This window comes from Phoxinus phoxinus (genome assembly GCF_949152265.1).
Source record: "Phoxinus phoxinus genome assembly, chromosome: 6".
Taxonomy (NCBI): Eukaryota; Metazoa; Chordata; class Actinopteri; order Cypriniformes; family Leuciscidae; genus Phoxinus; species Phoxinus phoxinus.
Window position 1 is genome coordinate 5,583,431 of NC_136881.1, and position 23,604 is coordinate 5,607,034.

At 36.2% G+C, this 23,604-nt stretch overlaps 2 protein-coding genes across 2 annotated transcripts in view; both read right to left on the minus strand.

Annotated features, from left to right (window-relative positions):
* nrp2a (neuropilin 2a) overlaps positions 1–11,576 on the minus strand; it is a 250,386-nt gene extending 238,810 nt beyond the window's left edge. The window contains exon 1 of the mRNA XM_079616686.1: positions 11,557–11,576. The gene's annotated coding sequence lies outside the window, so the exon portion shown is untranslated. The remainder of the gene's footprint in view (positions 1–11,556) is intronic.
* pard3ba (par-3 family cell polarity regulator beta a) overlaps positions 1–23,604 on the minus strand; it is a 156,830-nt gene that overhangs the window by 122,933 nt on the left and 10,293 nt on the right. Inside the window, exon 2 of the mRNA XM_079615678.1 lies at positions 22,417–22,518. Coding sequence (XP_079471804.1) covers positions 22,417–22,518 — 102 coding nt within the window. The remainder of the gene's footprint in view (positions 1–22,416; positions 22,519–23,604) is intronic.

A 23,604-nucleotide genomic window follows, 5' to 3' on the forward strand; every position in this document is an offset into this window, starting at 1 on the left:
CCCAAAATACATTTAGACAATTCAGTCACACATAAAAACATCTGAATGCAATATATCATATTATATCAAAAGTCAAACATTCAGTCAGTAACGGCCATATGGTACACAGTTATTATATTATAGTTTATATATAACACAGTTAAAATAATGTTATAAATTAAAATATATCATATTATATCAAAAGTCAAACATTCAGTCAGTAACAGCCATATTCTACATTGGTGTCACTATTTTAACTCAAAAGAGTGTCCAGTTATTATCTCAAATATTAAAATAAGTTTAAAGCTTGATTTAAAATAATATTATAAATTAAAAAAATTCACAAAAGTATTGTAGAAATACTTAAAAAAATATATGCATTTATTATTTAAATAAAATGATTAATATTTTCACATAAAATAAATTAAATAATCTTAAAGATATGAATATATTAAACAAAATAAAAACATTTAGAAATGCATTAAACTTTAAAAATATTTATAAATCCATTTAAATAGAAATACGTTAATATATTTATCATGTCTTGATCCAATTACATAATGAATCGAGAACATGCTACAAATGCAACCGCTTGTTCATTCACCACACTGGAAAGGTCAAGTCGAGTGCAGTGCATTGTGGGATACATACAGCGCTCCGTGGACTGTTCGCTGTTCACATGTTGGCAAATATAGGTAATCCTGTTATTTCATGCGTTCAGAAACGTAGCAAACAGTGCACATTATGCATACCGCAAACATATTGCAAGGAGTATGGTAATATGCTGTTCAGAAAATACACACCCACGCACTTATCTCTTGTTGAGAGATGCTATTATTCATGCAGGTGTCTCAAACGGGGCGAAAAAAATAGTAATTACAGACAAATGAATGTACACAACCATCAGACAATAATTAGACACATTACACAGGCAACCATACGTTAATTGTCTATAGATCAGACTCTAATGTATCGGCTGAGAGCTTGTGTGTGAAATGCATTCGGTTGAGTAGCTCACAGCGTCTTTCCCAAACCATACAAGCACGACAGGCAGTGTGATAAACAAATATAAAATGAAATTAAAAAATAAAATCTGAGCTGACAGGTGTCTGTGTTTGTGAGCACGTGCGTTAAGCATCAATGGTCAAATTAGATGTGACAAGGGAATCAGAAGCTGTCAAACATAATGTCACGGTAGCGTTATGAGCCGAGAGGAAGTTGACGGTAATGAGAGAGAATATACGTGTGCGCCCGCCGTGGTCTCTGACCGTCTCGGATTGGCACGTTGACAAGCGGCCATAAAGCCGCGGCGGCTGATGAATTCATTCGCCAGGCACTAATGAATTAGCACTTCCCTTCTTTGCCCGCGCTCGCCTTTCCAATCACGTCAAAGGCCTGGCAGAGGAAACAATGGCTTAATGAAAGACCAAAAAGCGGCAGGGAACATCAACGGCGAGGGCAGGTAGCGAGCGCGGGAGGGTGAGAGAACTAAGGGAGCTCCATATGAAGTCATCTGCATCCGTAACTGTTTTTCAGGAAAACAATAACTGGTGACACGAGACAGGAATACGGATCATCAATCATGGGGAAATATTGCGCCGCGCTCCCCGAGCCCGGTCCGTGTGATTCGATGGGCTGACGTTTCTCATGCTGAAAAATAAACCGAAATCGTCCAGATCAGATGGCGAAAGTGAGAGAGAGGGAAAAAGTAATCTCGGGGAATCACTTCTTCACGGGTTTGATAGATGGCCGTCTTTCTGCGCGTCTCTCTCCGGTTCTTCCTCTAAGTGCTTCATACCTGATCAAACTCTATTCCTGGGCCTGAAGCGTGCGAGCTGAGATATTCAACACCGCGTATACTGTATACACACTGCACATTATTCCTGAGGTGTGTGACTCACAGAAAAGAGCACATGTCAATTTCAGAAAATCACAGCAGCAAACTGGACATTAAACAATGAAAACGCGTTTCTTCACAACAGTAGCTGGGCAATAAGCTGCCTAATGCTTTACAACACCACTGGAATAGTATTAATGATGGATGGCAGATCACAGATGTCCTCGTGAGGGCCGTAACATGAACACACTCTCAGCTTTCAAAAAATAATCATAATTTTAAAACAGTCACAGTCAGTTGTGAGAAATGAAGTCAATTTTGTGGCATACAAAATCTCTTTGTGCCATATAAATTCAAAATTGTGAGATAAGTCAAAACGGTCTAATAAATTCTCATTGTGCCATATACAGTCACAATTGAGATATTAAGTATCATTGCGGCATATAACGTTAAAATTGTAAGATATAAACTCACATAAATGTCCTAATTGAACTGAGGCCTAATCCTGGCTCAATCTAAACCCTGTCTGTGAAAACAGGCCTAAAAGTCATAATTTAATTGTGAGATATAAAGTAAAAAATGTGAGATATAAAGTCAATTGTGGCATATAAAGTTACAATTATCATATATAAAGTCATCGTGCCATGTAAAGTCATAATTGTGAGATGAAGTCACAATTCTGACATGTACAATTGATTTTGTGGGATATAATGTCGAAAGTGTGAGACAAAATTGTAGTTGGATGCAGGGATTATTTTTCATTGAGAAACAAGAGCATCGGTGAGGTCAGATCCAGATGTTGGCTGATCGGGTCTGGCTCACTGTCGGCACCCCATTTAGACTCAAAAGTCTTAAAGAAAGATGGACAAACAGGCCACACAGAGAACAATCAATTGCCCAAACACTCCTGCAACTTCTTAAAACTACTCAGCTGGCGCAAACTTTCTTCTCACTCGTGAAACAAACCCTGTGAATTGATTTGCATTCAAGTTAGCAGCCACCTCTCCCTCTTTTCTCTCGGCTGAGACGCAGATATCGGCCCGAGGAAACATCATGTCAAACAATGCTGACTAATGTCGCTTCCTCTTGTAATCCATTACCTGCTCCACCTGCATGCTAATGAGAGATGGAACCTGTTGCCATGCCAACCCCACCTGCCAATCAACACCTTAGATCATTCGCCATTGCTAAATTATGATGATTTTATAGTGGAGAGCAGGATCATCTTTATACAGCTGATGTACAGTAAGATGTCTTTAAAAGCAGGCAGGTCACTAGTTTTTAAATAGAGCAGTGAGCTCAACATCATCATTTCAAGTTTATCTTCCACAATTCTCCTTCCTTTATCAGTGGCCTATGAAATTCAGTCAGTTAAAAAAAAAAAAAAATCCATTGTAAGAATCTAAAAGGATGTTTGGGATCAATTTAATTCATAAAACTTCAATATTTAAAAAATGTTATGATATTTTTAACAATAATACTTCCCTATGAAATGTGTTTTATCTGAAATTCTGTGTTCATTTTTCAAAATTACACATTTTATAATCTAATACAAATTTATTATCAAAAACATTCATTTGTTAATACTGATTTAATTAAAACATGGCTGAACATTTTTGATATTCCTTAAAAAGTAATGGTTTAATAAACTGTATTGCTGTTTTTTACTTTGAGAAGTACATTCTATTGTACAATAATGACATTTTTCAGTCATAATTTCTTCAAGGTAAACCAAACTTTTATTTTGGTAGGCTGTGGGAAGACCTTTGTTTGAGATTCTGTGTGTATCGGATGATAGTTTTCTCAAATGAAATGGTGAAATGCTGGTGAAGTGAGATCTGAAAACATGCCGCTCATTCACACAGGCATCATATAATAATATGATGGTCATATATTCTTTTGAAGAAAAAAAAAAAAGACATATATATGTGTCTTTTTGTGGTTTAATATTCACAGACACAAGTCCACACCGTGATTTATTCTTAAAATTTTTGCCAAATTCCTTGACGTTCCGCAGTATACCGTAAATTTCATTTTTATAGCTGGATTTTATGACTGTCAGTGTGTTTGCATCGCAGAAATCATCGAGCCTACTTTATATCACTTTCCTAATTTTCGCTCCCGTTCCCAGTATAGTCTTCCATCTTCTCAATCTCTCCCCTTTCTCCCTCTAGATGACAAATAAACCTGACAAAAAGTCTCTCTAAATCTCCCGCCGTGATCGCCCACAGAGGGGCATCGACATCAATCACACCCATGTGACCTGCGCTGAGGCCTTCACAAACACACCTTCGGCACACACACACAAACACAGGTAAAATCCTTTGGAATGTGATTGCGGGCGATGCTGTGCAAACAAGGCTGGAATTACAGGGATTAAGAAGGAGACCAGACTAATCTGAGACCGGCCGCCGTGTGTGTGCTGAACATCGGCTCCAGATGTGTGAGATTACCTCTCGAAAAGAAACACCTGGACCGCAGTATTGGATAACCACTAAAACACACACACACAGATTCGAGCGCTCAAGTGTTCATTACATACAGAAAAAAATTCAGTATGCATGGCAACATAGTTTAAAGTTTTTTTTATGTCTACTATGTCTAATGATATTTTTGGTGTTTGCCAAGGCAAAAATACAAGTAGCACTCACATTTTCTAATTAAATTAATAAATCAAATTATGTTGTATTCAATTATTCAATTATAAATAAATTAAATAAATAAAAGATTTGTAAATAAACACTTTTTAGCAGAATACTGTAGTAGAGAAACATTATTAGAAAAAAAGTATTCTGAAATAAATAAACAAATAAATGTATAAATAAAGAAAAATAAAGAAATGTAAAGAAATATATAAATAAATGCAAAAAAAAAACTAAATGCATGAATGAATGCATGTATACACACATTTTAAAAATTAAAATAAAATCATATTAGGTTCAAAGCTGACATGAATGTGATATATTAACCGCCTAACAACTGGATTTTATATTAATGTGCCAATCACTCTTTATATAAAGTATATATTTACACTTTAGATATGCTAATAAACTCTATCACTGAGTGAAAAAAATAATTATTGGATTTATTTAATATTTTTTAGCATATTACTGCTGCTGCCATTTTCTAAAAGCAATAAGCCTTATCATTTGAATACAAAGCAGTATGATAAAAGATGGTAGTATTAGTATGAAAAAAAGTAAATGTATTATTATTTTCTCATATTTATGACATTGCAGCCTAACAATTTATTCCTTATTTACTCTCACTTATTTGTTGCTTTATACTCTCACACACATTTCTAATCTCAGTTGTATTCCTCTTTAACAAAGTGTTGGAAACACAGAGACAGGCTGTGAACGCTCAGGAAATGAAGCACCTCATTCCCAGTCTTTGAAGAGAACATGACGCCTGACCCCTGCTAATCAAACACACCTACAGCTCTGCATGTGTCTGTGTGTGAGAGACGCCTAATGCTACCATATGCACTGAAAACCTGCAGTAATGGAGTGCTAAGTGTCAGATAACGAGAGAACATGACTTGACTGGCCACCAGAGACAAACTAAAAGAAGTAGTACCACGGTGCAATGATGGTATCATAGAAATACTATAGATTTTGAGATATAGTATACAACACACACACACACACACACACACACTTTGAGTGACTGAGGCCCTGTTTACACGAGAACTCTCGCGGGTGAAAACGTTAAATATTTTAGCGGATGTGCCTTTCGTTTACACGGCGACGGCGTTTTTGCGGCTTAAAAAGTGAAACTACCCTCCAGAGTGGAAATCTTAAAAACGCTCCACCATCGCGTTCCCGTCTAAAGGGTAAAAACGGTAAAAACGCAAAAGTCTGCTAGACAGTGAAGGCGTCACGTACGCGTTTACGTCACAGGCATGCGCCAGTACAGGGAAATAACAAAACATTATCAAACTAAAATATAGCTATAATTTCATTGACAAAAAATAAATTAAAAAATCTGTCATTTTTGAGCAACACGCGAAGAGCACCGAGGGTCAAAGCAGCAGCTTTACCGTATTAAACATGGAAAACTGTGTCAGCGTCTCTTTCACTTTCAGTGCTTCACATTGCCACCTAGCCGCCTGGAGTGCATACTACATCGAATTTCACACACTTTTGCGTCACCATATGCACGCAGATTTCCCCCCCCATAACGCTCGTCTAAACGCAGAATAAAAAGTGATAACGCAACGCCACTTTTGCGTTTTCTCTTCAGATCGTTTACGTGTAAACATAGCCTGAGTGAGTGAGTGAGTGAGTGAGTGAGTGAGTGAGTGAGTGAGTGAGTGAGTGAGTGAGTGAGTGAGTGAGTGAGTGAGTGAGTGAGTGAGTGAGTGAGTGAGTGAGTGAGTGAGTGAGTGAGTGAGTGAGTGAGTGAGTGAGTGAGTGAGCCAACATGTACACACACAATCCTAAAATCTATAGTATTTCCATATTTCCGAGTGAATCCTTAAAATTAAATATTGCCATGGTCTTTTCTTGTGTCTGGATGTTTCAGTAGTAGCAAGACATTTTCTTGAGTTGCGCAGTATGTATATATATATATTTTTTTTTCTTTTCTTTTTTTTTTCTTATAAATGAAGACAATCAAAATAAAACATAAAATATATAATATTTTATTACTATATTACTATGTTTACTTGCATGTGCACATTAAGCTAAATCAGAGAACCACAAACTGTGGAAATGTGTCACTAAATTATTGAAATATGAAAGTTAAAATATCAGGGGGTACTTTTCAACAACAACAAAGTCTGAAAAGTTGTGCTGTAAAGGAATTGAAATGGAAATGAAAAGGACATATTACAAAGGGGAATAAAGCAAAGAATGAAACCGAAAAAAAAGTGAGAATGTGAGAGCGATGGCAGGTCAAAGAGGAAATGGTTATTGTGGCGGCACTGCTCCACAGGTATCCCCCCCCCCTCTCCCTCCCTCCCTCCTCTTCTCTTTAATCACTCCTTCCATTTGAGCGTCGGCCCCTCGGGTGCCTCTGAGGGGGGTAAATGTGCCACTGAAGGAGGGTCTTACGAGAGGGTGAAAGAGAGCAGCTGGCATTAGCTTAGCATTAGAGAGAGAGCTAATTATTAGACCGTTGGAAGGCGGAAAAATACATGACGGATGTGTTTGCATGAGCTTCTTGATGAATGAGTGGGCTTTTTTAACGTGAGCTACTTTGTGGAAAGCACAATGTGGCAAAATCCCCCCGGGCCTATATGGTGTGTGTGTAAGATTAATGACAAATTTACCCTTTCTCTTTATGAATGCTTATAAATAATAATAAGACCTGTCACGTCGCAGGGTGCGCTGTGCAAGCGCAGCTGCCTTTTACTGGAACCTGCAGTAAATCAAAGCGTCTGTGTGTGTGTGAGTGTGTGTGTGTGTGTGTGTGTGTGTGTGTGTGTGTGTGTGTGTGTGTGTGTGTGTGTGTGTGTCCGTGTGTGTGTGTGTGTGGAGGGGGCTGTTCTCCGTTCGGATCTGTGCTTCAGGGGGTTTATGAGGAATCGCGGCTGCGACACACGTTTGGAAACATGTTGAATGTGTGTGAACTGGATTTCAGAGCTGAAACTCGCTGTGATGTTTCGTTCGCACGTCTGAGCAGCAGGAATCACGCAGCTCGGTCAATGACAAATTATAACCGAGATGAAGTGATGATGAAAATGTTCAAAAGAATGCATTCATTATGTTTGGTTTTATTGTTTTTGTAAAAACACATCAAGGTTTAGTAAGCTTTTTAAATATCATGAATATCAAGAATGTTTGGCATTGGCAGACAATACTTTTCAAAAAGCTCTCTTTTTAATTTTTTTTAAAATAAAATAAATAATAAAAAGTCACTAAAATAACTAAATAGCGAAACATAAATAAATGGGTAAATAAGTATTCTGCTGTACAGGCATGAATAAATGACAGTTACACCAATGCAACATTTCATATAACTATTTATATAATACATATGCACTGCATATGGGGGGGGGGGGGGGGGGGGCAAATGAGTAACACTGTATTTTAGAGTGTGATATACAGTAGTTAATAACTATAAATGATGCATAATTACATGCAACTAACCCTAAACTAAACCCTAATTCTAACCTAACCCTATAGTCAGTACATGTAGTTACCGGTAATTAATATTACTCAGTAATTGAATGTATAATTACACTTTAACAGAAGCAGAACACATTAAAATAATGTCTAACCAACAAATGTTTCACTCCAGAGTCGGCAGAACGTGGTTTCTAGGGAGTTACCATGGAGACCAAAACACATTTGTGCTGCTTTGAGACCAGCAGGCAGTTTTTTTGTAACAGTGCTGATGCTCAGAAAAGCCAGCGATTTTCATTTTCTGGCTTTAAGAGCCTTGCTATGGTAGTAATCAGACACACACACACACACTAGCACAGCTTGAGACAAATTGACTACAAGGCGTTTGACATCCCAGTAGCTGGAAGCAAGTTGTCCATCTCACTTATATGTTTGGCCTCTTTGTTCCTCAAACCTGACCTGCAGGAAAAGGAAGGATGCACAGAAAAAAGAAGCACGGAGGAGGAATCAAAAGCACTAATCAGGCATCTCACCAGACCTAACGAGCCGGAAACTGAGAGGTCAATCAGACCTGATCAAACGCCCATCCAACGCCCCCTTCCTTCGGAGACAATTTCACACACACACAAATTATACTGTCATTTTCCCAAAAAGTTTGAGTATAACCTCAAAAATAGTCCAAAGGGACCATGAACAGGATTCCATATTTTATTATACTTCCCAGTATTATAAAAATGCTTCCAATGGAATTTCCTTTAAATGTCCATTATTAGGAAGACGTTATTCCAACACAACAGCCAATAGGACTCTGGGAGAGTCAAATATGAATCGAAAAACCCTGTACGGATTACAGTGTATCCACTAGGACAGTACTTGAATCTTAAGGAATTTAGCATGATCCCACTGGGATATTTTAGGATTGGCTCCAATTATGACAGAAATCCCACTAGGAATTCCAATAAAATATTTAAGGCATGCAAATCCAATCCAGGCGAGAGTGTGTGTGTGTGTGTGTGTGTGTGTGTGTGTGTGTGTGTGTGTGTGTGTGTGTGTGTGTGTGTGTGTGTGTGTGTGGTTGAAGGGTTTAACCTGTGAATATCATTGGTCATGTCTCTAAAATAACAAAATGAAGAGCATTAAACAATACCGCTGGTAGCAGCCATAGGAGGTGTTGATCTCCCAGCAGAGGGCACACATGCACACACACACCTTACCAGCCGCAGGCACAGGCTTCAGGACATCCACATGCTAGTGTTTAAGTGAAACAAGATATACAAGTAAAGAAATATGCTGGGACTTTTTTTATTCATTAGGAATTCTCTCTATATGAAAAGGTGTTTTTATCCATATCCTGTATCTTTATATGTCTATATCTGTCTGTGTTTCCTATAGATAGATAGATAAGTATTATGCTCACCAAAGCGGCATTTATTTGATCAAAAATACTTTAATATAGTGGAATATTATTACAATGTAAAATTTGTGTTTTCTTTTTTAATATATATAATACAATTAAATGTATTCCTGTGATGCTAAACTGAATTTTCACCATCAACTCCAGTCTTCAGTGTCACATGATTCTTCAGAAATCATTCTGATATGCAGATTTGCTGCTCAGGAAACATTTCTGATTATTATCAATGTCGAAAACAGTTGTGCCGCTTAATTTCCGTGTGGATTTTTTTCTTTTTCTTTTTTAATTACAGGATTCTTTGATGAATAAAAAGGTTCAAAAGAATGGTATTTATTTGAAATAGAAAGAATGTATTATAGGCTACCGTCACTTTTGGTCAATTTTATTTGCTTAATAAAAGTATTAAATGTCTTCTCAAAATATATATTCACCCGAAACTTTTGACAGATGGATAGACCGAAAGAGAAATATAAAGATAAAATATATAGATAAGGCCACCTGTCATTTAGAGAACTCTTAAATCCTAAAAAAAGTCCCACCATATTTTTTCTTATATATCTTATTTCACACAGAAATTTTGTGTGAATTTTCAGAAAGTAACATGTTGACTTTTAACTGTCCTCAATAAATATTTTGACTTTACAGAACATCTTTGGTATACGCGTCATCTGCATGTAGTAAGTGAAACAAAAATCTTATCTAGAAAGTTGTAATGAAATCTGATCACATGATGCATTCTTGTAAATGTGTTTTTTTGGGCAGACCGCATGCCTTAAACTTTAGAAACGTGAGTATACACCTTTCAGAAGAACATACACTCTAAAAAATGATGGGTTGTTTTAACCCAATTTTGGGTCAAATATGGTCAAACCCAAACGTTGGATCCCCAATGGCTGGGTTTGTCCATATTCGACCCAAAATTGGGTTAAAAACAACCCATCATTTTTTAGTGTACATACATAAGCAATTTGCATAATAAAAAAATAAAGCGGCCTAGCTCAGAAAGAAGCCTTGTTCCAGTGCAATATATGCATCTCTAATAAAAGCCATTACTTTATGCTAAACCATGAGAGACAAACAATTACAATCCATCAACGCTTTGAGACGTTCTCCGAGAAATAGGAGGTGACAGCATGTATCTGATAAGCGTGTGTATCCAGCCCAGACAAACCACGTCTGTTTCAAGAGGGCTATTGAGACTCATTACTATCTCATCAAGAAAGGCCCATTCGTTAAGACAATTAATTAGTAGCGAACGCCTGTGGAAATTGATAATAATAATAATGAAGGGTGTGATGACTGCTGATTGGTCGACAGGGCAGGGGACCCAGGTGCAGGTTTACGATTTTTAATTGCAGTCGAGCGTTTTGCACAATGTGTTTTATTAGTTGTATTCTCCGTGGTTGGCTTGCTAACCTCTTCTGAAGGGGTGCACGAGGAGCGCTGATACGTGTGACTTGTCACTTATGTGAAGAGTTAGCAAATTATCAGTGAAGAGGATGAGCTGAGATTTGAGAAACGTTCTCAAGCTGTCAGTCAAGTGTTTCTGAGTGTGTGTGTGAGGCCTAATGAAGACGCCGTGGAGCTCCGCTGGCACCCTGGAACGTGGATTTAACAGTTTAGAAAGGAAACTAAAGCGTAATGTCAGCACATTAATTAAAGCACAGGTGCTAAAAAAAAAAAAAAAAAAAAAAAAAAAAAAAAAAACTCCAGACTAATGTCACAAATGACAACACCACAAATCCCCATCAGGCATGTGTACCATTTGTGTGATGAATGAGAACATGGTCAGAAGTATGCTAGTACAATTTTAAAGGGGTGGTTGAGTATGATTTCACTTTTCTAACTTTAGTTAGTGTGTAATGTTGCTGTTTGATCATAGACAACATCTGCAAAGTTACAACGCTCAAAGTTCAAAGCAAAGGAAGATATTTGCTTTTAAAGAAAAGGACTACAACAAACGGCTGGACTACACGACATTCCTCCCGGGTTAGTGACATCACCAACCCTAAACTGTACTTAAGCCCCGCCCCCGGGAACACACAGTCCATGTTGAGAAGAGGAAAAGTTGTTGTAGTAGAGCACATTTGTGAGTCAGCTCAAACTTTAGCATCCATCTTTTCACATGCAATAGAAAGTCACTCTGTGTGCATCTCACAACAGTTCCTATACGAGCGATTTATAGATTAGCATGACAGAATATGCTAATTGAAGATAGTTAACTCCACATCAGCAACATAAATTCATCAACTAACCATTCAGAGACGTCCTGTTGCTTCTACATGTTGTCACTTCTTCTTGAGTCTCTCCATCTTTGTCTGACTCCGTTTTAACATTAAAGGCAGAACAGTTTCTGTCATTTTAGTGTGTGACTGCGTGAGGTAAATCGCAGCTGCTAACACACGAGCTCTTGAAACCCCGCCCTCTGCAGCAGCTCATTTGCATTTAAAGGGCCAGGCACAAAACGGTGCGTTTTTGCAAACCCTCAAAAAGTGACAACTTTAACATGCTTTATAAAAATATCTGTGGGGTATTTTGTGCTAAAACTTCACACACACACTCTGGGGACATCAGATATTTATTTTACATCTTGTGAAAAGGGGATTTTACCACCCCTTTAGCACCGATGGTTTGGTCACTGTAATAATACATCCATAATGATGCCATCTGACCACCTGAAAGAAAGAAATCTTCACCGCACAGAATGGTTGTTAAACACGCTGTTCTCATCAGCAAAGTCTTCAGAAACTGTCAAACAATAAAGTAAGTAGAGATATGAAAAACAAAGTCTGACTGACACTTTGACGGTTTCAAATGTGGAAAGTTATGGAATTATAAATGAGCAGAGGAAGTCCCAGTTCATTTCTCATTCATCATATGTATAACCGATAAGACGGGAATATGATATGATGGGAATAATCGACCGAAACCCTTACAAAAATAAAAAGAATTCCATGATATTACTCTAAAAATATGTCAAGGAAAAATCCACTGCCATAACATTAACACTCATTGTTGACTTTTCAGGGTTTTTCCAGGGTCAAAAATGACAGACGAACATCATCCTCACACACACACACACACACACACACACACACAGAACAAAGTACCCTATACCCATGTGACCTATGAGCACAGTACTGACAATAAATCCTAAACAAATGCAAATAAATTGTTTGTAATATTGAAATATCCTATTTATTTAAAAAATAATCACTTTCAGGACAAATCATAAAACAAAGTGCTTAAAACTTTGACATTTAAAAAAATCTGTAAATGTATATGTAAAAAAATCACAGTAAATCTAAACAAACAAATCTAAATCTAAACAAAGTAACATTGCAAAGAAAAAGTGGCAGGTCTATTCTGCAACTACACTCTAAAGATTACATTACACAACTAAAGACTTAATGCACAGATCATTTGACATCTAGTATCAGATTGTTTTTTTTTTCGGCCCATTGCCATGGTTATCACTGTCAATCAGATTCAATTGTGCATTTAAATACGGTTGTCAATCCAGAAATTTAGCAATTTGTAAATGAAAATATATATAAGGAGAGAAAAAAAAAATTGCTGCCATTATAATCACTGAAGCTGACAATTACAACGTGTGGTACAAAGCTGCACTCTTGTGGAAAATCCCGTTAGAATCATGAAGTTGTGTATGCTAATTGACATCGCGTACATAGTTTGTTGGTTATATTGAAAGGATTTACGAGCATGCAGAACTAACGCTGAACAAAAACTCCAGATTCTGACTAACTTAAACATCCGTTTGGCCATTGTGTTCACGCACTCAACAGATAGATATCTAGAAAGCTCAAGACTGCAAAATCACGTTGTAAATAGAAACCTTTGACACTCTTCACACTCACAGAGCGTAAACACGTTTTTAAAGCTACACCCGTACTGCAGATATCATCACATTAAATGGTCAAGTAAATCTTTGATGGTACAAAGATTCATTTGGCGGCCGCCCAAATATTTTCACTGCAGGAAAAACCCTGCTTTTAAAAACTGATACCGAAATAAATATAGTATAGTAGCTGATGCGGATATGTAAATTTAATGATGGCAAATATCATATACAAAAAAAAAATGCTAAATTTAATGAATGTTTAATTCACACAATATTTACATAAAATGAAAAACAAATAACAGGCGTACTTCACTCTCTGAGAGATTTTACAAGTGAAAAATAATACAAATTAAAAATAATAATAATAAAAATAATAAATACATTTAAAATCTCCTACACTCCTCATCAAGGATTAAATCTTATATTGTGATCTAAATGTTAAAATAAACAGAAACAACTAAATATTCAAATTTGTACCAATATATGTTTAAACAATAACCATATGGTGCCTATATCATAATGACATTAGCAGTTAATACCATCAATGAATCATACTTGCACAGTACTATTTGTATAAAAACGCTACAGCAATACACAAGTTGCAAATGATTTTACAAGTGAAAAATAATACAACTTTTTTCTTTTTTTTATGAAATCTACACTCATCAAGGATTAAATCTTTACTATGATCTATTGTGATCTAAATTTTTAAATAAACAGAAACTAAATATAATTTTTTTTACCAATATGTTTAAAGTTTAAACAATAACCATATGGTGCCTATATCATGCATCCTTAAAGGTCATCAAACATATTAATGGCATTAGCAGTTAATATCATCAATGAATCATACTTGCACAGTACTATTTAAAAACGCTATAACAATACACAAGATGCAAATGATCAAGCAAATTAGATAAGAACAATTAACACAATATCATTATCAAAATATTAACGCAAAGTGAGTTCTCAAGCCCCAACAATGAACGAGTGTTCACTTGTACATCCGCAGCTGTTCTTTAAAAGAGGTCCGTCTAAATGACGCATGTTTCATGTTTGCTGCTAAAGATCTGATTAAATACAGAAGTTCATTACAGTGTGCTTCTTTTCTCAGTGTGTTCAAAACTAAACTACTGGCAAAGGACAGAGTTCTCTGATCAAAGCTTTTGTTCTCCGAGTTGAGAAACATCATCCTCTTCCCAGCATTGATTTCCTAGACTGGGTTAGAGCAAAACACATGGAAATGAGAATGCATAATACATGGATACCCAATGAGATCCGACCTGCATCATTCTGCTGGATTCCTTTCTTCTGCTAATATTAGAAGCCAAAACTAAAAGCAGCTCATGCTCTTAGAAATGCAAAGTGACAGCATCAGCCCACCCATCACAACTTCAATGAATATTAATACTTAGTGTCATGGGAAACTTACTGCTTAGCAATTGTGTTTATAATCACGCTCTTGCAAACTATTAGAACTCGAACTTTCAGGATTTTTTTTTTTTTTAAATAAAGAATAAAGTTGAAGTCATGTGACCGTGGTGTAGTCAGTTTATATCCTACATTTATTGCATTTAGGCTTCAAAATTAATTTGTGAAGATTACAGTAGATTAGATTGTGTAAGAATAATCATAAACTTTTGTTTGTCACACAGCTTGTTTCTGCAATAACACCATTGGGGGGGAAATCATATTGGGTTTTTGTGAACTTCTGGTTTGGCCTACAAAAACATCTGTAAACATCCAAAAATCATCACTGTAGAACTCCAGAAACATATCAGGAAAAAAAAAACATGATCAGAAAGATGTGAATGCAACATAGGAACAAAAAGATACATCTAAGCAATAAAAAAATTAAAAAAAAAGATCATTGACCAACTCACAAGAATATATTTTCAGAGAATATCATCTTAAGTAATTCTGTTCACTCCTGAAAGCTTCATGAAGCTGAAACTGCGAGTTTGCGGCATCAAATCGGGGCACGAAATCATGGCTGTGTTTTGTTCATCAGTGAAAATGAGTTCCCACAGCTATTTCCCCAGTTTCTGAATAGCCTTAATCAATCAAATTCTTCATGTATTATGAGATTTTTTTATTAGAATCATCCTTCTGCATTTGAAATGTAATCGAATGAACCCGCGGCTCATATTAGCTGAATAGTGCTCAACTATGCCGGCAAATTGAGAAAAGCGCAGTAGTTAAACGTTCAGCTTGAGCAATCAGGCTCTATTCAGCGAGCATGATCGTTCTCTCAATGACGCCAGACGTGAAATGAAAAAAAAGACAAATGCATTTCAAAATTAGCTGGATGCCACTGATGCTAACTATTGACTTAGCATTCATGCTGGCCCACTATATATTTTAAATGTTTGTGGCCCAGAGACACACCACAATCTGCATATTAATTTGCAGTCTACAATAACGCCAATTACTCAGAAGTCGTTTATTCTGAATTAGCTTTTGAAATATGTGCTAATTAGCATGGCAAATTCATTAGGCCTATTTACAAGGTCCAAAACATCACAAGGATGACCGTGAGAAGAAGAAAATAAACTAAAATAAGGGGAAAAAATATTTATAAATTCATCTGAAGTATGCAAGGAATCAAGAGCTGGTAAATTGCACAATTTACAGGCGTTAAAACAGAAGGATCTGAATTATCATTGAAGTTCATTAAAATTATACAAACAGACATCTGACAAAACTGACTTTTATCTCTTGCACGCTCATTCTTTACTTTTTAATAGCGAATTTCATTGTTTTCCCATCACAGATAACTGTTAATAAGATATTGAGTATTAGGGGAGCTTTTTGTTTGTTTGTTTGTTTTAAAAGTGCATGATGAATACACTACTGTAGAACTTAAAGGCTAAAAGAGCAACAGGTTGTTTAGTTTGATTAACAAGGAGCAATAAGACTGACCAGCATGTCATAAATATTACTGTTGCAGAACAGAACTTTAACGTCAAATAAGTAAATAAAATAAAAAATGTTTTAAAAAATCGTATTTGTTTAGCCTCCTAAGTGCTGAAATTTTCGGACATTTTCTTATCAAGCTTGTATATATTTAGGTTCAGTAATTTCACATTACTGAGAATTAATAGGTAATTTCCATTGCCATTAAAGTGAAATAACTGAACATAAACATAAAAGCTTGATCAAAATGATAATTCTAGAAGAAAATTTCAGATGGCACTTAGAGGCTTTTTATCTTCATATATATATATATATATATGGTTTTCTAGATTTCTATTTCAAATAAATGCGATTATAAATCTTTTTTTTATCACCGTTTCCAAACAAATTAATCAAACTGAAGAAAACAGAAGAAAAGTTTGTTGAGCAGAAAATCTGCATATTATAATGATTTCTGAAGGATCATGTGACACTGAAGACTGGAGTAATGATGCTGAAAATTCAGCTTTGCATAACAGGAATAAATTACATTTTAAAATGTATTCAAATAGAAAATAAGTTATTTTAAATTGTAATATTATTTCACAATATTGCTGTTTTTACTGCATTTATGATCAAATAAATGCAACCATGCTGACCACAAAAGACTTTTCAAAAACAAAAACATCTTACCATCCCCAAACTTTTAAATTAGTGTATATAAAAACTATAAATACTGACATAAGATTCTCCACCTAGAGTAAAAAATGTTCATACTAAAATGAACCATGTCTGATCACCAAAAATATGAAAATGCAAACACAAAGCACATTAATTTGACATAATTCTAATATACCGTTATTCCAATCATATTCCATTACAAAGAATTGAACATGACTAATCAAATCAAATAATAATAATTAAAAAGTTCTGTGAACAAATTTTAGTTCATCAAGTAAGATGTTAGAGAATCCTGAGAATGAAAAACAATTGGTCCCAAATTAGGATGAAATTCCAATATGAATCATGTACTGAGTTTTTCCGGACTAGATGCTGAATAAAACTCTCCTCTCTAATGGCTGTTAACCTGCCCGTACTGATGGGCCGCTATGACAGCACTAGCACACAGGGACAGACCCATAATGCATCAGTGAGTGACAGTGAGTGGAAGTGAATGATAGGGCTGTACAGGTAATGCGGATCTTGGGAAAGTAAAGTGCCCTGTTATCATGGGGTGTAGTAGGGGATTTAGGTCATTATCAGTGACTCTGTAAAGCTCAAAGAAACACACACATACACACATAATCACCATTCATCATCTGGAGTGGCTGATTATGGGCATTAGGCAAAAAGACAAGTGGACTGAACGCATGACGATAAGCTCATGAAGGTGGGTGAGGAATCCTTTATGGTCAGTGTGATAATATCGCAGGATATCAGGTATTATTGACATTGTACTCTGAACATTTATCTTTGGAGGCTGACAGCAGTTTAATGCATGCAGAATGCGGGTGGGAGTAATTTAATTATAACCAAAACCCAAGAAGAAGTAGAAAGTGAATAGGAGCTGCTGAGCTCTAAAACAACACTAAAAAAGTTTAAAAAAAAATTGTCTTATGAAGCGATACAGTACATTTATGTGTGGGGAAAAATCAAGTCAATATTTAAAAATTTGAATTCAAATTCATAAATTGAATCGCATCAAAATGGCACCATGATAAAATTAATGATAATGAATGTAAGAACATTTACACAAAACAAATGATGACGTGCCAATACGTTTAAGAGAAAAGCAGGGCTAATAATTAGAGCTGTCAAAATAGCTGAAGAGTATGTTCGAATTTCTTAAGAATAATTTTTTTATTATATTTGAATTCTAAAAGACATATTAATAGAGGAAAAAGGTAAGGTATTGTCTCTTAAGGCCACAAGAGGTTGCAGCGCAATGAGCAAATATAAACCAAATTAATTAACTCGTTTTTTTTGTTTTTTTCTCAACTTAAAATACTAAATGTTTGGTCATACAGATAAGACCTTATTCGAAACTGTAAAAGGTCTACTTGCATTTGTGTACACTCACAATAACAACAAAACCCGGATGTTGCGGTCACTTCCGTGATTTGGGAAAAGCCCGTAAAAGTCTCGCGCGATCACCCGGTGTTGCTGACTTTTTTTTCTTTTTTTTTTTTAAGTGTAACTTGAAAACTTAGTGCTAACTAATAATTGTTGCAAACTGTTACTACCAACAAAATATTAGTGCATTCCTGGAACTGGGCATAGTTACACTACATCTTTATGCTCCGCTTTCTGCCAGGACTTTTACAGGCTTTTCCCAAATCACGGAAGTGACCTCGACGTCCGGGTTAGCGGAAATAAATAAATGATGTTATTTAAATAAACTCCTGATGTACTTAGTTACAAACTTTCGAGGTTTGGCTCGAGGTCATGGTGCAAAGGACCCTAGGTTGAAATTACTCCGAACCATCCCTTTAAGTAATTAAATTAATATAAACATATGATTAGTCAACTAATGGCTTAAATGAACGACTACTAGTCTAAAAGAAAAATCTTTCGATTTTTTAGATTCTCTCCATTGCAAATTAATGACTGTCGCTAGTCAGAAATTGTGAAAAGGCGGGTTAAGACTTCAGAAGACTTGGAATGTGGTGCACAAGTCATATATGGACCACTTTTATTGTGATTTTTTTCCCTGTATGAAAAACAGAAGTTCAGAGATTATGTTAGTTAGGCTAACTCATTTTGTATTCCACTGGAAAAAGAAAAGTATACACATTCGGATTTGCTCCACCAACATGAAGGCAAGTAATTGGAAATCATTTGTGGATGAACAATCACATTCAGACCTCTACCCACACAAGGAGACACCAAAGAACATCATAACTAACTCAAAATTTGTTTAAGTTCATAATACCGCCACAAAAACGGAGTAATACATTTAAAAGAGAAGAACTAGAGTGATTAATCGTTTAATTGACTAAAGGAAACAGTGCGGCAAGTCCTCCTAGCATGACCTCTCCGTCTCCCAGAGTCCACCGGGGGCCCGACTACAGCAACTCGACGCATTAACGTCATTCATCATCCCGCGCTGAATATTCATGGGCAGGGCCCGGGGGTCAAGCCAAGCGCCATCATTTCCTGCTGGGGGTTAATGTGCATCAGAGCAGGGGTGGGGCCGTAATCTGATTCCATCGCCATGGCAACTTCACCCTAATCAACCTCCGTTGGAGGTGAAGAACGGTCTAATGAAGATGCTGTGACTCCCTCGCACTGGCTTTGCATTAAAGTTGATTAGCATGCGCTACTAACGGTGAGACCTCGTCTCGGTGGAATGTTTCCAAAGGATGATAAAGATTATTATAACAGAGACGAAAGCCGCTTGACTGCATAATGGGCAATAATGGGCCCGGTCAGTGTGAAAAATGAGTTTGCAAGAATGGTTTTTCAGTCTAAATGGAAGGAAAACACTTTCAGGAAGAAAAAGAAAAATGCGTTTATCGTGCAGGAATCAATAGCAGCGTCGAGTTAAAGAGAAAAAAGTTTCTCATTTCCTATTAAGCCTAAATTTCACGCCAGAAAGTTTGCCAATAATCTGTTTTATTGGAGCCAAAACGGCTCTGTTCCAAAACTAAGAGAGAAGCTTAGACAACCATTTTAGGGATCAAAATGCCCTTTATACGAAAACAGGATGAAACAAAAACACTAATGCAAGCATCACTTTCGCTGTTGCTCAAACTTAGGGTTAGTAATTTAAACAAACCCATAACACTAAAGGATTTACTAACAGCTTGCGTCAACGCAAACCCTCTTTTGCCGTTAAAAAAACGGTGAAAAATGAGCGCTGAAAAGGTGTGGACAGGGTATTTTTGTGGCTGACCTTATTGCACATGCATTTGTAGGAGTTTCCCTTTCAGACGTGAAATTTTGGGGAGGATTTAAATGAATCATACAAGGTGATTTACTAAGGTTTGCACTAGTCAATTTACTGGTGTTTGCGCTATTATTTACCGCCCAAAAAAGCATGTCTTAAACCAGACGCTAATTTGCGCTGCTCTTGGTTGATTATGTTGTTCATTATGGAAATGATCCGGCTGCATCGTAGGGTTGCACAATATATCGAATTTATCGAAATATCGCAAATGTATATATCGCAATATGCATATCGCAACAGCTTGCAATAAATGGGGTCATGAACAAAAGACAGTTTTTTTTAGCTTTAATAAGTAGCAGGATATATTTAATTCATACAGTGAAAACTAAGCAATGTTTTATTTTTATATTTTATGATTCAGTATATTTTCTTAAATAAACCTAATGTAGGATAACCTGAAACCCTGTGGTTTACACTGATGTTAAAATAACACTTCTTATGCTACAGTAAAACGCTGATGTTCACTTTCAGAAGTTATAAGGATGTTTTCTTGTCATAAAAAGAATGTGAAACATGTAGGTTATACCATTTTAAATATATTTTAAAGATAATTTAAGTTTATTCTACACACTTTAAGCACTATCGTATCGCATATCGCATTATTTAAGGAGTTATCGCATATCGCATTTTTCTTCAATATCGCACAGCCCTAGCGTCCAGATATGTTTTTTAATTTATCAGTAGATCACGCGCAGAACTTTCACGTCTGCGCTTTTTTTGGAATTGCGCTCTCATGCTAATTTGCACTGTTTAGTAAATCTGGACCTAAGTATTAAACCTCAGCACACAGTTCGGCCAGCACCATCTGTGCTACAGACATGATGAATGACATCTCAAAACAGGAGAGTTGGCTTATTACTAGTGATCCAACTTATTTTCACCTGGTGGACAATAAAATGGGTAAAACCAATCCCACTAGTTAAATATAAAACCTCTAGAGACTACTAAAGCAACAACTTTACAACTACCAAGAACATCCTAACAAGTGCATAGCAAAATGCTTAAAATACACACACACACACACACAAACACTTTAGGAACTGCATAGCAACTCCCTGCCACCAGTAACATTACTGTAATTTCATAAATTATGAATGACTTAAAAACACCTTATAAAATGCACGTGCGCTCAATTTTCATGCGTCCTCGTGTCAACATCTGCAGATATTTATAAGTTATACTTAATACAACAAAAGCACAGGGTTTATATTAATAAAACAAATAAATTAGAAAGCTGCTCAGAGTGAAATATCATATAATTTTCCAATGTCCCCAATAACATTCTGCCACTAACTTCTTCCCCAGAACAATTAAACTCCTAATAAACTGATCCAAATTCAAATGAAAGAAAGCGACTTAATCATTATAAGCTGCTCTGAATATCATATGAATATTTTATTAGTAATTATTCAGCTCCAGCTGACTAAGGTTTTATAATTTGTTCCATTTATGCGACTTATTATTATGCTTATCATTTGAATTTATTACAATTTAAGAGATTATGCTATGCAAAATGGACATTTATCACACAAATGGTGTGAATACATAAATATTATGCTGGGCAGATGTAGTTATTCAACAAGCTGAAATCATTCAGTTAGGGCTGTGCGTTTATATATTGTTTCACACTTTGTTATACAAAAAGACAGACAGAAAATGAGTAAATGTTGCCAAACTGGTTCTAAACTGAGATAGTGATGTCACTGGCGTGTACACCAATCCGCTCAGGGCAGGGAGGGCAGGCTAAACAAGTCTCAGCTAGGCTAAACGTCAGATTAGCACACTGAAGTAACTTGCTGTGCTAGTTCCCACTGCTAGACTGAAAACATAATACAGTAGTTTTAGTTAACTGCAGCTTTGAGATCTATTAAGTCGATTAAACATCTTATTTGTCTCCTTGACAAGTCGTGTGAAAGAAGGTACAGCCTCCATGTTGCTGGGACTGGCTGATTACCCTGTCAATGCAATAACGCCCACCAATAATGCTAATAGCTGGTCCACAAAACTGCATGAGTGTGTCAAACTGGTAAAAATAGACAAACGAATTACAGACTAAACAACCCACTCAGACTGCCTCACTTTTGGCCACATCCTATGTCTGTGACCATCACGACACCGACTAATGGTCAGAAAAGAAGGAGATTATTATTATTATTATAAAAAATATCCAAACAACTGCTAGAAATAATAAAGATTGAACTTGGAAGCTGTCTAAACATCAAATGAAAATTGAATTCAGTGAACAAAGACTACAGACAAGCAAAGTGATTTGCCACTTCCAGACAAACGTAAACATTTGAACGTGTTTACCGCACATTTTCGTGACAAACGTGCTAGATAATGTTCATAGTAAGTAAAAACTCTCAGTCCAGCTCTAGTGTTTGTGTATAGGCACCACGGTAGACTTACCTTGTCTTTGTCCTCCACCAGGTCTGTTAGCATGTCATCTGGGTCCAGGATCCCCCCGTCCTCGTACTCCACATGGTGCGTCCGTACCAGGAATTCCCCATCCTGTTGAAAACAATAGGTCCATCAGTGAAGCCCGCCGTTCAACAACAATACCAGAGACTAATCAGATGAATTTGGACGTTTTGGACAGACAACATGCTGTCTTGATCTTACAACTATTCAAAATTATTTCTGTAATCAAAAGGATATACAAACATATTAGAAATGTTGTGTTATATTTATTTTATTAAATGATTAGGATAGTTCTGACTTGGAAATCTGATTGGATAAGCCACAGAATAATTGTTATTGATTATATTTACTATTAATTTAATTATTTGTTCATCATGATGTTGTTAACCACCACTTTACTGTAGTAAAAATCACTGCAACACACAGGCGGCTGTTGGGTAATGTTTAACATCTCACTTTATTTGAGAACGTCTCCATTACAAAAAAAGATAACATGCAAAATACGCCCTCGTTTGACACGCTAGCTGAAAGAACGCACATTTGTTTAGCCAGAAAGCCCTTTAGTCATGATTGGGAAACAATAGCAGCTTGTATGTCCATCTGTGTTTCCATGTGGATGAATGTATGGAAACTAAGGAAGTGATGACAATAAAAGGTGTGTTTCCTGTTGCTGAAAGGTTTAATTTTACAGCAGATTTACAACATTACCATTACAGCACAGACTGACATATACAATCCACACAGAGCACATCGAATCATAGCATTAAGGTATAAACTATGGCTATGTGATGTGAATATATTGACAGCTAAAAGGCATTTTTCTTTTATTCAGCATGGCTTTGAGTGCCTTACTGCTTTAAGGCCAGGTACAAAGCAAGAATCACTAACAAAAATGAAAAAAATACACATACATGCAGTACTGTTCAAAAGTTTGGGGTCAATAAGATTTTTTTAAAGAATGAAATGAATAGACCCCTTCTCAGTTAGTAAACATGGTGACGTTTTTTGTGGGCGGAGCTTAGTTGTTTGCAGAAAGATCCCTCTGGCCGCTTCACTAATGTTAGTTTGCCCGTTTTGATAGCTTGTTTTTTAACAATGACTGGAGAAAATCCGATTTTATGTTAATTTGCAAGGTCACTCACTGTCCAGGACCACGATTGTTATTTGGAAAAGTTA